The following is a 14,980-nucleotide window of genomic DNA, read 5'->3' as shown; positions in this document are numbered from 1 at the left end:
TGTACTTCCCAAGTGAATGCAAAATGAAACAAAAATACAAAAGTGTTTGTACTCGGACTTGAACCGAGGACCGTCTGTGTGTTAGACAGACGTGATAACCAACTACACCATACAAACTTTGTTCTTATTTAAACGTTGAGAAATGACTAAATTATATAAACCTCTAACACCTCACGTTATCACGTGTAACCTTAAAATATTAGGAAATATAATAATTCTCCTACTTTCCATTTTAAGTACAACCAGCGACCTTAGCTCAGTTGGGAGAGCGTCAGACTGAAGATCTGAAGGTCGTGTGTTCAATCCACACAGGTCGCAATTTCTTTTTCCCACTGAAACCACCTTAGGTGGAGTTTTTTTTTTTTTTTTTGCAGAATGGTGGAAGGAAGATGCATGGCGCCAGCATGAGGCATTTTGGAAGCGGGTAGGTGGTCTGCTTCATATGTCGATGGAGGGTATTCTTTTGTGAAGTGATCACATCTTATACGTATATATGATTGGTCGTACGTGAAACCCTGTGGATTTTGTGATGACGATGGCAAAAGGAAGAAGGGGCAAATGGCGGAACTGCTCTTCCATATCTGCTCACGAGTGTCTTTTTCGTTCTTTTCTTTTCTCTCTTTCATCACCACCCACCCGCTACACCCAAATCTCGTTCATCATCCCTCCCTTCTGCAATGGCTCTTAAACGCATTAACAAGGTAAACTATTCTCTGTTATCCACTGCAATCGCTCTCCCGCTGTGTCTTCCTGCATCGCTTTTGTTGTTTATGACATCGTTCCGTTGCCTGCACACACTACTCTCTCTATTTTTTCTCTCTCGAGACCCTTCGTGACCAGGTCTTTTTTAATATATGTATTATCTGCGCTCAAGGAAATGCGGTGTCTATGTCTTTGTCCTCCCTTTCATCAGCTCCGCCTCTGTGGATGTTTACCTCGAAATGTAGCGGATGTCCTTTGTGGAATAGTTGCGATGCCCTCACGAGGACACTGCCTCTCTTTTCTTAGCTGCATAATATTCCCTCTTCTCCCTTTTTCTTGCTCGTCTACTCCCCTTCGCTTTTGCGGCTGTGGCTTACCTCTCTTGATTAGAAGACTGAGGATCTTATAGATGAGGAATCTTCAGTTGCTGTGGTGTTTGAATGTCGTTGCCATCATTGGTCTTGGTCTTGCTGCCGCAGTCCTTTTGTTTCGAATGACAAATACTAACCAAAACGTCTTTTTGTTCTGGTATTGATCTGTGAAAATAGGAATTAGCTGATCTCGGAAGAGATCCCCCCTCATCCTGCTCTGCCGGCCCCATCGGCGACGAGATGTTCCACTGGCAGGCGACCATCATGGGTCCTGTAAGTATCTTTGAATTGATTGCCATCGCAGATGACCGAGGAACAATATCGTACCCCCCTGCCTCTTCCTTATTTTATCCGCGGCAAGGAGAGAGGGCTCGGACCGCAGTGTTGTCGCTCTATCTTTTCCGCTGTTCGAGACCCAATTGCTAATCCAATTTTGTTCAATACCTTCTGCCAGTCGGACTCACCATATGCTGGAGGAGTGTTCTTCTTGGCGATTCACTTCCCCACGGACTATCCTTTCAAACCACCAAAGGTAATTGTCTCTTTATCTTTTGCAATGGCATAATTTTTTATGTCTTTTTAATCCTTTCGTCGCTGACAAACTATAAATATGTGCGTGTCCTTGTAGGTGAACTTCACAACCAGAATCTACCACCCCAACATCAACAGCAACGGAAGCATCTGCTTGGATATCTTGAGGGATCAGTGGTCGCCAGCGCTTACAATCTCTAAGGTCCTGTTGTCGATTTGCTCCATGTTGACCGACCCCAACCCTGACGATCCTCTCGTTCCAGAGATCGCACACACTTACAAGACCGACCGCCAGCGTTACGAGACAAACGCGCGGGAGTGGACCCGAAAGTATGCCAGTAAGTAAACCCTTACCTGAATGCAATCATTGCTTTGCCACCCCTCTTTTGGCCCTTAGTGCTAACTATCCTTGTCTCTCATTTTTGATAACGCGCAAATTTTTAGTGTAAGGCACGACTGAAATGTCCTTCGGAGGGAATGTGTTGGTGCTTTCATAACAACAGAAATCTGCAGATATAATAAACGCGAAGTCACTTCCAGATTGTTGAATGCGCTTTTTTTTGTCTTCCGTTTATACAACCCAAAGCTGAACTGTTAGTAATATACAATACGAATGCATATTTCCATATTTGTCCTCATCTTATCATAATCCCCTCTTCACTCTGGAGGGCCCGTGGCATCGTTCCTGGATATCGGGAGCTTGAAAAAGTCTCCAGTGCTTACTGACTGGCGGTGATAGTGGTGCTGGTAGCACTAGGATGGGGAGTAGTAGCTTAGAAAAAAAAGCATGCTGGGTGTGCTGGGCCTGACAAGGGCTTTCGTATACTATTCGGGGTCAGGGATAAAAGTCGGGGTTTTGCATTGTAGCATGGTTCTGTAGGAGAAAGCGGGAATGTGAAGATGAAGGATTAATAAAGTCAAAGACGTGCTTTGGTGAAAAGAAGATACGTTGCAAGATAGGGAGGGAGTGAAGAGATACGAAAAGACGAGAGTGCATTTTATACTGTCAAGAGACGCCAAGCCTTTTGTTTCGGCAGGCCTTGATAGATGAGGGGAAATAAGAGGACAGGGCGTGATTGATAGCCTGATATATCTCCGTCTACGGCTGAGGCTAGCTCGCGTCAAATCTTTTATTCATGCGCACAAAATAGACCCTGCTTACGGAGCAATCAATTTGGTGCGTCTTATGTCTTTGTTGCGGTATCTTCTGAATTGAGGAAGGTTGACAAAGGAATGGGTCGCTCAAAAAAGCCAGCCTTTATGGTTCTGGTTACAGTAGGATTCGTCCACATACACAAATACGGCGTCCTTATATCCTTATACTTATCAGACCGTCGCGCTTGAAGGTAGTCCTGCCTCTTGGCCTTGATATCCTCGGTTTCGACAAATTTCCTAGTGTTCACGACATCCTGGTAACGGGAACTCATTTTCTTCATCAACAAGCGAATCGCTTCCTTGCTTGAAGCCTTGAATTGAGCTGCGAATAGCAGCTTGATACGGTTGAAAAGGACTCTAAGGTTAACAGCTTATCCCTTGATGCTCATTTCCGTTGCGATTCGTCAAAGGTCTGAAGCAAGCGATAGAGTGTGGTTGTAGCGAGGATGTTTGCCTCGAGCGTCTCCGTTATCCTTTCTCAACACGACATTCTTGACGGCATTGAGCGAGAATCTCATGTAATAGGCCTTTCGTAGGAAAGGATCCGATGTCGTAAAAAGTTTCGCGTTCTCTTTTTCTCCCTTGCAAAACTCGTAGCATTAAAGTACTGCTCTACGCTCCTCTACAAACACCCTTTTTTTTGAAGGCCATTTATACTGTTTGATTGAGACGAACGTATTGCTAGGAGGCGGGACCTTTCGCAATTTTCTGATCTGGCTCTGCAATAGCTTGACCTTCTTCTGCAGCTTCTCAATCATCTCCAAGGTCTCTGAGGCTATTGGCTTTTCCTCTTTTCCAGATCGTTGGGCAGAGTTTCGGAAAGAGGATCAAGGCAGAGGCATTTTCTTGAAGTTTTCGCGGATGACCTGTTCGGCGAAGTAGCATGGACTTCAGACAAGGACATGGCTTTGGCAACCTGTATATCGTAGTCGTCGAAGCCATCTTCCACAGCATCCAAGGCTTCGTTGAGGAATTAGTTTTTAAGAAAAACACTCGCAGCTAGTGTAAGCAAACTGATGCTTGAGAAGGCAACGGTGTGCTCCGATGTGCAGAAAGTTGATTCAGCAGTGAGATCCAGGGATGATGGTGAAGAATTGACAAAACTTTATAGCGATGTAGGTCCTTCAAAACAAACGATGGAGACGCGCTTGTAAAGCCCCGCCATCTGAACTCAATGGAGTCCTTAGTGACGTTGTAGAACCGGGGCACTAGCATTCGTATTGGGGGAGCGTTCCTTTGTTACGTATAATCTAACTATTGTTGGTGGGTCTATACATGGATTGAACAAAGCGAACAAATGACGGAAGGGAAAAGTTATCTTAAAATCTGCATCGATAGCCAGATCGATGTCGTACTCCCTGCTGCGTTTTGCATATGCTCAACATCAAGCACAGCGTCCGGGGAGAGGGAGTAGAGTGCATATATTAAGATACGGAATTATTGCTGCACAGCAGTGTATCATTCAGACCTTGTTGGTCTCGAAGCGAAAGAATTGACGGAGCTTTGTCAGTGCCTTTCTCTTCTTCTTCGAGGACGTGTCATAGCTGTCCATGAGGACATCGTTCGATGGACACATGTTGATCATTACGGCCTCGGGGCTCTGTCCGCATCCGTGGCTATGAACAGAACTTGTCCGAGAGTGGTGGTGCTTGTAAGGGTGATGCTTTTCGTCGTAGGCGACGCCGTTCACAGGAGTCGGTCGCTTCTGGTACACGGCTGGTGAGCAGCCGTTGAGGGTCGTTGCATTGTTAGCAGCGGCATTGCTGCCAAGGACGTCGTTCTTGCAGGTTGGGGCCACAGGCGTACACGGTGAGATGGTCGCCATGGTCTCGGTCGGGGAGCTGACCATTGAGGGCGAGACGTCGCTCATTTGGTCGTCGCTGTCACGCAACTCACGGGGCAATACCGACTGTGAGCTCTGGCGATGATGCTGGTGTCGGTAGTCCTGCTGATAGTCCTCTGAATGCTGGTATGAGCGGTATACAGACGGAGATTCCTGCTGTTGCTGTTGCTGTCGGTCAAGTTCATGCGCGCCTGGCGGGTGGTATGAATGGCGGTTTTGGCCAGTGTGGACGCCGGGCGCAGCCATAGTGGTGCTGATATCGTTGTTGGGGTGGTGAGTCCCAAGTACAGTCGACCCTGCCTGCTGTTGCTGCTGCTGCTGATGGACTGAGGCAGAGCGGATGGTTGGGAGAGCAGTAGAGAGGGCAGGCAGGGCTGTGGCTAAGGACTCCATGCCATCAGCACGCATCCAGCGGGACCGGAGCACGTCCGCCAACGTGGCACGGCGCTTGGGATCGACAGTCAGCATACGGTGAATCAGCGAGCAGACATCTAGAAAAGATCCATAAAGGACGGTTTAGAACCACGATTGCCGTGAACCTCGCTTTGATGAGGACAGATTATTTGCTTACCGATGGATCCCTCTCTGGGTTTCTGGTAGTTTCCACGCTTGATCTGGGCAAAGAGCGCAGGTAGGTCGCTGGCGTCAAAAGGCAGGCGACCACAGACGAGGACGTATAGGATCACACCGAGGCTCCAGACGTCGGTCTCAGGCCCAATGTAGGGCGTGCCGCTGACCATCTCTGGGGCAGCATAGAAGGGCGAGCCACAGTATGTGGTTAGATGGCGATCCTTATGCCAATTGTTGCCGAACCCAAAGTCGGCGACACGGACATTACGCTCGCTATCGAGGAGAATGTTTTCTGGCTTGAGATCCCGGTGCACAACTTTGTTCTAAAATAAAAAAAAAAGAAAGATGTTAAAAATTTTCGGCGCAGAGCTGTGCTGTGCTGTGCTGTTCCTTTTTTTTTTTTTTTTTTTTTTTTTACGCGTCGTACCTCGTGGCAGTAGTGGATCGCAAGGACAATCTGCTGAAAAATGCGGCGAGCCTCCTCCTCATCCAGAGAACCCTTGTTGGATATGTAATCAAATAGCTCCCCTCCGGTCAGATTCTCCATGACAATCAAGATCCTATAGTCATCCTCCATTACGGTCTTGACATCGACAATGTTTGGATGTCTCAAGGTGGCCATCAGACGCGCCTCGCGCGTAGCATGAAGTCGTTGCTGCTCACTCTTGAACTGGGCCTTTTCCAGAATCTTTACAGCAACCTAAGTACGCACAGGGATATTTGTTGTTAGATGGAGGTTCATAGGAGCTGGATATCGTGTCTGTGTTCATTAAATAACGTCCATTCTCTCTTACATGCTCGCCAGTGATATCATTCTCTGCTAAGAGGACCTTCCCGAAGTTGCCTTGACCGATGGTACCAATGTATGTGTATCCTTGAATGTCGCCATACTTCCGTCGATAGGACTCCTATGTTCAGATAGCAAGGATTGCGTTGTTGTCTTTAGTTATATCACCAAAAAATAAAAAATAAAAATAAAAATGTTAGAGCTTCAAAAACGCCCTAAACGCACCTTGCTACTGCTGCTGACGCTGCTGAGGTTTGACTGACGTCCTGACGATGGTATAGGCTGAGGAGAGGTTGGAGAAACGTTGTCATTGGTAGAGGGCGATGGCGGGATGGGTGCTTTTTGGTTGTGAAACTGCTGGGTTGGTCCAGAGCGGGATCCTTGATCGTGTTGTTGTGAAGGCGCAACAATATCTGGATCCTGAGAAGAATAGCTCTGAGGCTGGCGGGACTGAGAGCCTTGAGCCAGATTATTGCAGGTTATTTTGCTGCTGGCGTTCGGCTCTGGAATGACTTCCATAGGCTTGTATATATCGAAGGCAACGGGGGCTGTGGTGGTAATGTTCTCTGGAGGGGAGCGTCTACGCTCGGTCAAGGCCACTTTCAGCGCCAGTTCCTTTGGTGATGACAAACGCGAGATGGCGCGAGAATGGAGGAAAGAGAGAGGGGATTAGTATTAGAAGGGCTAAGAAATGACGGCAAGGGCGGCAGATTGTTGAATGATAGAAGATAAAAAGAAGTGAGCCAAGACGATCTTCTGTACCTCTGTCTGCTGTTTGGACGACGCCCGAATGCTTTGAGCACGGCTGGCCAGGTGCCGTTCGACACGCGAGGCAACGTACGCGTCGTCGGTGTCGCTGGGCCTTTGTCTGCTGTTGTGCTGCAGCAGCAGAGTTTGTTTGAATAGCATTCATACTAGTCAATATATCTGTATGGATACTCAGCGCCAAATATATGTAATATAGCACGTACCTGATGAGGCTCACTAATCCTCATGCCCTTCATAGCCTCCTGCGCAGATATGCGGTCGGCCGCATGGGCTTCTGGTCGGATATAGGCTGCTGTGTCTTGAGCATGGATCTGCTGGGTATGCGTGGGCGCTTGAGTGGGGGCGGCGGTGTTCATGGCGAGCAGAAGCTGCTGAGAAGTAAAGGAGAGGGTATGTGGTCGTTGTAGATCGCCTGTAGTTGGCTGATGGGGACGCGTCGCTTAGGGGGAAATGAACCAATGAAATTAATTTGTGTGCACTACGGCGTAGGGGTAATCGACGCCGTAATCGTTGGATATCTATTTCTTGGTATTATATATGTTCCAAGAGGGCAATGAGAGAACAAGGCAAGGAGCGCAAGTAGGAGAAAAAGAGAGAAGAGAGGAAGAAAGGAAGGGGAAAAGAGAAAAGAGGAGTGGGAGATATAGGCGGGGAGGGTAAGGAGAGATGAGGTCGCTATCGATACTGTGCGCTTTATGCAAATATAAACACGCACTACTAGTACCGGTCAAAGTTGCAAGATCGCACGTCCACTTGGGCGATGAAGTGTGTGGATGAGCGAATGACATGAGAGATGTGTAGTTGGAATCGTAACATCCTGCTTCTGTCCTCCCGCGTCATGGACCAAGAAAATGCGTTCAATACAACGAATGTCGGTACAAAGGGAGGGACATTGGAATATGGCCGCTCTCTTGCCCAGCTTTGATTCTCCTAGGTCAACTTTTATTCCCAAGTGGACAAAGCGTTCTCCGACACTGGTCTTAACGGCAACAGGTATTCAATTGGTACCCCACAGGTCCTCACACTGAGCTTGATAGGCAACAGCTTATTCAACGCAACTGGCCCTCAGTCGTCAGTCCCACGCATAGAAGAGAGGATGGGAATGGGTCCTACTGTCGTATTAAGCGCACAGCATGGAGCCTAAAGGGACTGACGCATATAACTTATAATGGCGCAGACGCTTATGGACCCGGGATCAGTGAGAACTGCTTTACTCTAGGCTATTCAGTACTAGGGCCTAGCAGTAGCATTCTTTTCCTGAAGAAGTGTAGGTCGCTTTGTAGGCGAAGAGCAATTGCCTAGGAATAGGTTCCTGGTCGCGTTTCGTGTCCGCGCGAATTTATTTCCCGGTGACGTTGCCATTGTCCTGACTACGAACGAGTATTACGCGTGTGCGCATGCAGGCCACTTCTTTTCTTCATCCATCAACAACCGCGCCTGCTATAACAACAATCATTTCCTTCACTCTCTCAACCTACTTTATACCTTCTTCTACCTCGGCTTTAACTCATCCCAACCTCGACACACGAATAGAGATCATGGCTGTCAGTGAAGTCAAGCACCTAGCACAGGCACTCAGCGCGGAGTACAACACGCCCAACCCAGACCTCGCCAAGTGCGGACAATATCTTCAGCAGCTCAAGGTACAACCACGTAACTCAACGGATATTGCCGTTATGGATTCTATACGAAAGCCATGGATGCTCCCTTTGGCTCTTTTCTTTTCTTTACGAACCGCTAACCGTAGTTTACACAATAGATCGCCCTGATTGAGTTGCAGTATCTGACGCACGAGGACAGGCACAGTAACATTGAGGAGCTCACTGTGGCACGTAAGGGCAATACTGGTCTTTCCTACACCGATAACAAAGAGTCATGTTCGATACATACTGCTGGAATTCACATCGTTCTTCCATCCACTTTATCTTTCTGATACCTAGGCGACGTTCTCGAGATTGGAGCACAGTGGAGTGTTCGCACAAAGGACATTCCTTCGTTCGAGAGATATATGGCTCAGCTCCAAACTTACTATAATGACTACACGTAAGGGGAAGTTGCTGCGTCAATGGCGTTTGCGCGCATCCGCGTCTCTGGAGCTGCATAGCTGACTATACTATACTTCTGTCCTTCATCTCAATTTTGTAGCGAGCTCCCTGCTTCCCCTCTGAAATACAACTTGATCGGCCTCAACTTGCTTTGCCTTCTGTCACAGAACAGGATCTCTGACTTTCACACGGCACTGGAGATGATTGATCCGGAACAGCTGCACAGCAACCCTGCGATCCAGCATCCCATCAAGCTGGAACAATCACTCATGGAGGGCAGTTACAACAGAGTCTGGAGCTCAAGGTCGGATGTCCCATCAAAAGAGTATCTCTTTTTCATCGATATCCTGATGGACACTATTAGGTAAATGATAGCGATTGAACCTGGAGGAAACAACGGAGCGTTATATCTGCTGTTCGAATCGTTCAAGCACAGAATACTTATATGGTTACTCATGGGGTCATTAGGAACGAGATTGCAAGCTGCAGCGAAAAGGCTTACACCAGCCTGCCATTGAAGGATGCAGGAACTCTGCTGTTCTTTACAAACATGGAGGATATCTTGAACTTTGCAAAAGAGGTACGTTTGACACAGCCACGTAGTGTTTCTTGGTTGCTTCCATTGTGTCAACAACCATTGACTGATATTCTTCTTCTCTTTCCTCCTTGTTCTTCAATGTAGAGAAACTGGAAGGTCAACCCCGTCGAGCAAAAGGCATACTTCCACTCGGATGCGGACGAGAAGACCAGCATTCCAGCAGAGCAGATCATCAAGCAGACCATGTTCTATGCTAGAGATATGGATCGCATTGTCTAAGTGACCTCGCGTACGTTCTCTATTCTCGATTTGATGCGGTAGCCTTGTATCAACGGTCTTGTGTACGCGTGAGTCTTCTCGCAGCGCTTCATCCAAAATTGTCAAATAAACACTTCACAGAAATAGCTCTATTTCATACCGCCAAAATATACAAAACGAACTATCAAAGGCATCTAGCGATTCACTGCTTCTGGACCTTGAGCGAAAAGTCCACAAAGGAGACGCCCTGGGTCATGGATCCCAAGCTAATGATATCAATAGCTGAAGAGGCGGAGGAATGAGTCATATTAGTTCTCGATCATTTCCCTACTCGTTATCGCTACAATGCATTCAACAGCCTGTACGCTTACCATCACAGAAGTACTCCTCGATGGTCTGCTCAGTGACACCGCCGCTGCACTCGACCAGAACCTGGCGTCCCTTGGCGGCCCATCGTTGCTTGATGTTGCCGGCAGCGATCTTGAGAGCATCGCCTTCAAAGTTGTCAAGCATGACGATATCCGCGCCGGCAGCAATAGCCTCATCAGCCTCCTCCTCTGATCGGCACTCGACCTCAATCTTTAAGGAAAATCCTCCAACGGCCTTGGCCTTGTGTACAGCAGCCGTGATAGATCCTAAAACAACAGTCGAGCGGTTGGTAAGGCGGCTGTACAACTTTGTCGCATCATTCTGTTGCAAATGCATATCCGTATAAAGGAAGTGTAGACCGTACCCGTGCTCCAGACATGGTTGTCCTTGAGCATGATCATGGACGAAAGATCCATGCGATGAGTGTCTGCACCTCCGACTAACATCCCGTACTTCTCGACCATGCGGAAACCTAGTTGCAAACCGCCAGTTGAGCGTATTGTTAATATCGGGGTTCTCGCCTTCCAGTCTGTGTTCAATGCATGCGGTATAGTACCTGGGGTGGTCTTGCGAGTCCCGGCAATGACACCCTTGAATCCATTCTTCTCCTTCAAGAGGCGGAGACGGTGGGCCTGCGACGCAATACCACTGCAGCGAGCCATCATGTTGAGAGCAGTGCGTTCACCGATCAGAATCTGGCGGACGGGACCGTAGACATGCGCGCAGGTTTGGATGGGCTTGAGGACTTCGCCTTCAGAGACATGCCATTCCACACTGAACAAAACAAGAAAAAAAAAGTGCAAGCAGTAGGTTTAGTTTTCTGAACAGTGATGTCCTTGCGAGAAGTACGGTGCCGTGTGAAAATACTTACCGGCATCCCAGTTGCTCGAAAATTTCCGTGAAGAATGGAACTCCAGCAACGACACCCTATCATACAGGCCAAAGACCACAGGGAAATGTTCAATTGCCTATCTAGAAATACAGATCCATTCAAAGACATTATTCGGTCCGATCTGGCCAAGTACCTGGCTCTTGCCATAGAGGATAGCAGTGGTTTCTTTTTCTCCCACGACAAAACCGCCGTAATCAAACGAGGGGATGTCCTCCTGGAGCCATTCAGTGATCTTCGTCTTCCAATTGAGAGGAAGGAGATGGCTCAGGGTATGTGCTGGTGCAGAAGAGGTCATTGTTGTAGTGTTTGTTGATGAGAATGAGGAGTGTGTTTTGATGCAAGTGGAAAGGAGAAGGCACGCTTCTTTCCCCGCACTTTTGAACTGATGCGAGCGAGCGGGTAGTGACTGGTTCGCAATTGACGGAAGAGAATATGGACAGCACAAGGACTGGCCCGTCCGTATAATTCACCATGGATACATTGGTGCAGCAAGGACAAAGCGTTCAGCAAGTATATATGCGAAGGAGAGTAAGTCGAGTAATGGAATGGTATGTAGTTTGCTGCTTTTAATAAACGACAAAATGTAACTATGGTTCCTTCAATTCTTGATCAAGATAATAAGGATGGTAAGCAGACCGAGGATGATCCACCACGAACCTGTGTTAACAAAGTTTGAAGCAAGTGTTAGTCGATGCTGAGGGGATAAAGCTCAGTTTTTTTTTTGACGACAATAGACATAGCAAATCCGGCAGAAAAAGCAGCGTACCACAGCCTTTTGTTTTCTCGGCCACCTTTGTTAGCTGTCGCCGAGCAAGCCCTAGACGGCTCTCTGTGCGATCCACAAGATGGTCCGTGTCGTCCAGCATGCCAATATGAGTGTCCAGTTCGTCGCCGATCATCAGGCCAATATCCTGTTGCCGCCCAAGGGCATGACTAAGACGATCCAAGTTCTGGTCCTGATCTAGAAGTATAGTAAAACGCCAAGAAGCCCTTGTCAGGTTAAAGTTGCGATGTGTGAAATTCAACAACGTGGCACTACCTATTACACAAGGCGTACCGTCCATAATTCTTTGATGCAGCTGCAGCATTTGGCTGTTGCCAAGATTGTCAACTTCGACCTCGTGCTCAGAAAACCTCACGATTTTTGACCGTGAGTGCTTTGTCGAGTTTTGGTTCAGACCAAGCAGGACAGCCCTACATGAGATACGCCAGGTGATCCAAGATGCCCTATTATTAACTGTGTGTGCGCATGTGTGGTCGTACATCCTATCCCTTCCTGGTGTTGTCGACTTTGCTCAATCGCGTGTTAAGAGAAGGAAGGGGATGTGTACCTTGCATCGACATCATCTTTGTCCTGAAGCAATGCTTCCAATTTCTCCAGCTGTTGTTGTAGCTTGATCAGGGTATCTTCTCGACTTGCGAGTTCTTTAGACGGTCTAGAGAAGAAAGATACATGAGCGGTCAATTGACTCCAAGACGTCATGGGAAGGTTACCAAGAATGCCAAGAGTCAAGGTATTTCCTACACTGAACCGTCCTGCTCTGCTTGGGAAAGCTCTGCCTCCAGTTGCTGCAGCCCTTCCCTTAGACGCGGCATATTCTTTTCGATAGTCTTATCTTGGGATGTAGAGCTGAGTCCGTTTGTTCTGCATCGGTTGCGCTCAAAGACTGTCACAAGGGTGCTATCGGCGATGAGGCCCAGCTTTGAGCCCCAGTTTGCTTCCATAATTGCAGCGTTGTATGAATGACGAAGGCGCTGAATACTCGTGGTTAAGAATGAGCGATTGGAGGAGCGTGTCGGCAGTGGTAAAGGTCTGCAGAGGGGAGGGTACAATGTATAAGACGACCACGCAGTGAAGAATGGGCGGGAAAACTAGTGGAGAGGAGGCAAAAAGAAACGCGAATAGCGGACTGCTCGATAAAAAAATGGGCGAACACAGACAGCGGTGTCATCCCTGGCCAGCTTTACAATCACAGAGGACACATACCATGACATGACGCTCGACCGATTCCATTCCAAAGACGTCCAAATCAACGAGGACCTCGACTTCTCCTCCTTGGTCTCCAATCCTGCGTTGCTCAAGGGTCTAGCGAATGCGGGATACCAACGACCATCACCTATCCAGCTCAAGACAATACCCCTAGGCAGACTGGGGCTCGACTTGATTGCACAAGCAAAGTCAGGTACAGGAAAAACCATCGTCTTTAGCGTTATCGCCATCGAAGCCGTCCTTTCGACTATCTCCAACAACTCAAGGATAGGAGCAGGGGATCTACAGCATCCAAAGGCGATCATCGTTGCGCCCACACGGGAAATTGCGGTTCAAATCCAGAATGTTATCCTCAACCTCATCCACGAAGAGCTTGGACAGAGCGTTGCTTGCTATTCAATGATTGGGGGAATGTCTCTTCAAAAGGACAGGGACAACGCGAAACGATGCTCCATTGTTGTCGGCACGCCAGGAAGACTCAGGTGGCTAATATCTGCGGGGGACTTGAACACGAGTCAGGTCCGTTTGCTCGTGCTGGATGAGGCTGACAAACTGATGGAGGATGTCTTTAAGGAGGATGTCTTTGAAATCTCAGGAAAGCTGGGCCCCAATAAGCAGGTCATGGCGTTCTCAGCGACCTATGACGATGATTTGTTGTCACAGCTGGATCAGTTGGTCAAGAACCCTGTCTATGTGATGTTGAGTAATGGCACTCCCGAGTTGGAAGGTAACTTGACCTAGATCAAACGTATTGTGTCTGAAGGATACTTTTTTGTATGAAGAACTGAAAAACTAGCTCTCCATTGATTGTCGCAGCATATTGACGTCTGCTTCATTTTCCTTTGTTCCTTTCAAGGCGTCCTACAGTATTACAAGGTGGCGACGTTGGACGAAAAGCATAAAGACAGTTCCGTGTTCTTGAGGCAGATGCATATCATGGAAGCCAAGTTTGCAGAGCTAGAGAGCCTTTTAACACATGTGCCCTTCTACCAAGCCATTGTATTTCTGAACCACCGAGGTCGAGCCGCAGATCTGGTTAAGTTCCTCACGCGCAACGGATGGCCCGCAATGCATATTGCTTCAGGAATCTCACAGGAGGAGCGACTAAAGGTCATGAAGAAAGCCCGTAATTTCGAGCTGAGGATCTTGGTATGCAGCGATCTGGTAAGTCTTGTGATAGCTTTACTCTGTGTATTCTATTATGGAACTGCAGTGGGAGTTTAATGTTCATTGTAATTTTGTCCGCTCTATAGATCGCCCGCGGAATTGACATTGACCGGGTGAACTTGGTCGTGAATCTCGATCTGCCCAAGGATCCAGAGACATATTTACATCGTGTGGGAAGAACAGGACGATACGGAACCACTGGACTGGCAGTGAGCATCGTGGACAGTGCAGAGCTTAAGACCGTTGAGATTTTGAGGCAGGACTTCAGCATCACGATCGAGAAACTGTCGGAAGAGGACATGGACTATAGAGAATTGAATAGCAGTAGCAAAAAACGACATCACGAAAGACCTTTGCAAGAACCCTCGGATCTGAAGCAATTCAAAAAGTTGGAGGCTGAGAGGACAGTGAGTGAAAAGAGGGCTCGGGAGAATGATGAGGCGTCTCAGTTAAGCAGCAGCGATGGATATACAGATAAGAGGAACAAATCAACGAATGCATCGTCTCACGGAAAGCAGGGCGTCACCTCAAAGAAAAACAGGAAAAGGACTCAGGCCAGGCATTCATTAATGACACCAGAGATGACTCCACCTATGACGGATCTCCAAACTGGGAATACGCTAGTGTCGCACAGCGCGGAGGATGTAGAAGGAGCGGGTGCAGAGTCAGACACTAGCGATATTTCCCCTGAGATACCTGGCCATGGACTCGATAGTACTTTTCAGCAAGAGTCAGCGTACCCTTACTATCAGTACTATGGCTATGAGCTATTCTATCCAAACATGCCCGGGACAACCTCTAGCGCCCTGCCATTTCCCTCGCTTCATCCTCTGCGCGAATACTACCCCCCCTTGTACGCAGCAAACCCATATCACATTTACAGACAATCTGTACAGTATCCTACCGTGGCGCCGCGTTCATTACCAATCTTCTTTCCGCCAGACTTGCCGCTTTCTTCACATGGGCTGTCATCATTCACCCATTTCAGATAGGC

The 14,980-nt window shown here is 48.0% G+C and overlaps 6 protein-coding genes and 2 non-coding genes across 8 annotated transcripts; 4 read left to right on the top strand and 4 right to left on the bottom strand.

Moving 5' to 3' along the window:
- Nucleotides 1-43: 43 nt before the first annotated feature.
- On the bottom strand, nucleotides 44-117 carry BC939DRAFT_t127. Its single transcript has one exon. It is a non-coding gene; the product is annotated as a tRNA-Val (tRNA).
- A 128-nt stretch (nucleotides 118-245) lies between these two features.
- On the top strand, nucleotides 246-318 carry BC939DRAFT_t128. Its single transcript has one exon. It is a non-coding gene; the product is annotated as a tRNA-Phe (tRNA).
- Nucleotides 319-677: 359 nt separating this feature from the next.
- Nucleotides 678-2,064, top strand: BC939DRAFT_504693 (ubiquitin-conjugating enzyme/RWD-like protein; the record flags this gene model as incomplete). Its single annotated transcript, XM_051560559.1, has 5 exons — nucleotides 678-701; nucleotides 1,251-1,346; nucleotides 1,528-1,605; nucleotides 1,702-1,934; nucleotides 2,049-2,064. The coding sequence occupies 5 exons, from the start codon at nucleotides 678-680 to the stop codon at nucleotides 2,062-2,064; spliced, it is 447 nt and encodes a 148-aa protein (XP_051410507.1).
- Nucleotides 2,065-3,828: 1,764 nt separating this feature from the next.
- Nucleotides 3,829-7,378, bottom strand: BC939DRAFT_456702 (kinase-like domain-containing protein). The gene is made up of 8 exons (XM_051556373.1): nucleotides 6,931-7,378; nucleotides 6,722-6,838; nucleotides 6,185-6,574; nucleotides 5,967-6,080; nucleotides 5,600-5,872; nucleotides 5,174-5,495; nucleotides 4,228-5,093; nucleotides 3,829-4,028 (listed from the first exon to the last, which is right to left on the bottom strand). The coding sequence occupies exons 1-8, from the start codon at nucleotides 7,081-7,083 to the stop codon at nucleotides 4,014-4,016; spliced, it is 2,250 nt and encodes a 749-aa protein (XP_051410506.1). The 5' UTR covers nucleotides 7,084-7,378; the 3' UTR covers nucleotides 3,829-4,013.
- A 754-nt stretch (nucleotides 7,379-8,132) lies between these two features.
- On the top strand, nucleotides 8,133-9,710 carry BC939DRAFT_456701 (proteasome 26S subunit). Its single transcript, XM_051556372.1, has 6 exons — nucleotides 8,133-8,370; nucleotides 8,487-8,559; nucleotides 8,668-8,770; nucleotides 8,873-9,136; nucleotides 9,241-9,352; nucleotides 9,455-9,710. Exons 1-6 carry the CDS (start codon nucleotides 8,266-8,268, stop codon nucleotides 9,587-9,589), a joined length of 792 nt encoding a protein of 263 aa, XP_051410505.1. The 5' UTR covers nucleotides 8,133-8,265; the 3' UTR covers nucleotides 9,590-9,710.
- BC939DRAFT_425572 (nicotinate-nucleotide diphosphorylase) lies at nucleotides 9,711-11,356 on the bottom strand. The gene is made up of 6 exons (XM_051553158.1): nucleotides 10,963-11,356; nucleotides 10,809-10,864; nucleotides 10,494-10,711; nucleotides 10,302-10,409; nucleotides 9,940-10,203; nucleotides 9,711-9,850 (listed from the first exon to the last, which is right to left on the bottom strand). Exons 1-6 carry the CDS (start codon nucleotides 11,122-11,124, stop codon nucleotides 9,771-9,773), a joined length of 888 nt encoding a protein of 295 aa, XP_051410504.1. The 5' UTR covers nucleotides 11,125-11,356; the 3' UTR covers nucleotides 9,711-9,770.
- Nucleotides 11,357-11,427: 71 nt separating this feature from the next.
- On the bottom strand, nucleotides 11,428-12,554 carry BC939DRAFT_478598 (uncharacterized protein; the record flags this gene model as incomplete). The annotated part of the gene is made up of 5 exons (XM_051558777.1): nucleotides 11,428-11,486; nucleotides 11,596-11,790; nucleotides 11,887-12,023; nucleotides 12,161-12,265; nucleotides 12,355-12,554. 5 exons carry the CDS (start codon nucleotides 12,552-12,554, stop codon nucleotides 11,428-11,430), a joined length of 696 nt encoding a protein of 231 aa, XP_051410503.1.
- Nucleotides 12,555-12,822: 268 nt separating this feature from the next.
- On the top strand, nucleotides 12,823-14,978 carry BC939DRAFT_504688 (P-loop containing nucleoside triphosphate hydrolase protein; the record flags this gene model as incomplete). Its single annotated transcript, XM_051560558.1, has 3 exons — nucleotides 12,823-13,546; nucleotides 13,676-13,983; nucleotides 14,073-14,978. The coding sequence occupies 3 exons, from the start codon at nucleotides 12,823-12,825 to the stop codon at nucleotides 14,976-14,978; spliced, it is 1,938 nt and encodes a 645-aa protein (XP_051410502.1).
- Nucleotides 14,979-14,980: the final 2 nt, after the last annotated feature.

Source organism: Gamsiella multidivaricata, assembly GCF_025024155.1.
Source record: "Gamsiella multidivaricata strain RSA 2152 chromosome Unknown BC939scaffold_48, whole genome shotgun sequence".
In the NCBI taxonomy this organism is placed as follows: domain Eukaryota; kingdom Fungi; phylum Mortierellomycota; class Mortierellomycetes; order Mortierellales; family Mortierellaceae; genus Gamsiella; species Gamsiella multidivaricata.
This window is presented reverse-complemented; position numbering and strand designations above follow the sequence as displayed.

Excerpts from the sequence above, each read along its gene's own strand:
- BC939DRAFT_425572 (XM_051553158.1), bottom strand. The coding sequence starts at position 11,124 with ATGACCTCTTCTGCACCAGCACATACCCTGAGCCATCTCCTTCCTCTC. Across the intron at positions 10,410-10,493 it reads GACTCGCAAGACCACCCCAG|GTTTCCGCATGGTCGAGAAG; the intron begins GTACTATACCGC and ends GTTTGCAACTAG. Across the intron at positions 10,204-10,301 it reads CAACCATGTCTGGAGCACGG|GATCTATCACGGCTGCTGTA; the intron begins GTACGGTCTACA and ends CTGTTGTTTTAG.
- BC939DRAFT_456702 (XM_051556373.1), bottom strand. The coding sequence starts at position 7,083 with ATGAACACCGCCGCCCCCACTCAAGCGCCCACGCATACCCAGCAGATC. Across the intron at positions 6,575-6,721 it reads CGTCCAAACAGCAGACAGAG|GAACTGGCGCTGAAAGTGGC; the intron begins GTACAGAAGATC and ends TCATCACCAAAG. Across the intron at positions 6,081-6,184 it reads GCGTCAGCAGCAGTAGCAAG|GAGTCCTATCGACGGAAGTA; the intron begins GTGCGTTTAGGG and ends ATCTGAACATAG.
- BC939DRAFT_456701 (XM_051556372.1), top strand. The coding sequence starts at position 8,266 with ATGGCTGTCAGTGAAGTCAAGCACCTAGCACAGGCACTCAGCGCGGAG. Across the intron at positions 8,371-8,486 it reads AATATCTTCAGCAGCTCAAG|ATCGCCCTGATTGAGTTGCA; the intron begins GTACAACCACGT and ends TTTACACAATAG. Across the intron at positions 9,137-9,240 it reads ATCCTGATGGACACTATTAG|GAACGAGATTGCAAGCTGCA; the intron begins GTAAATGATAGC and ends TGGGGTCATTAG.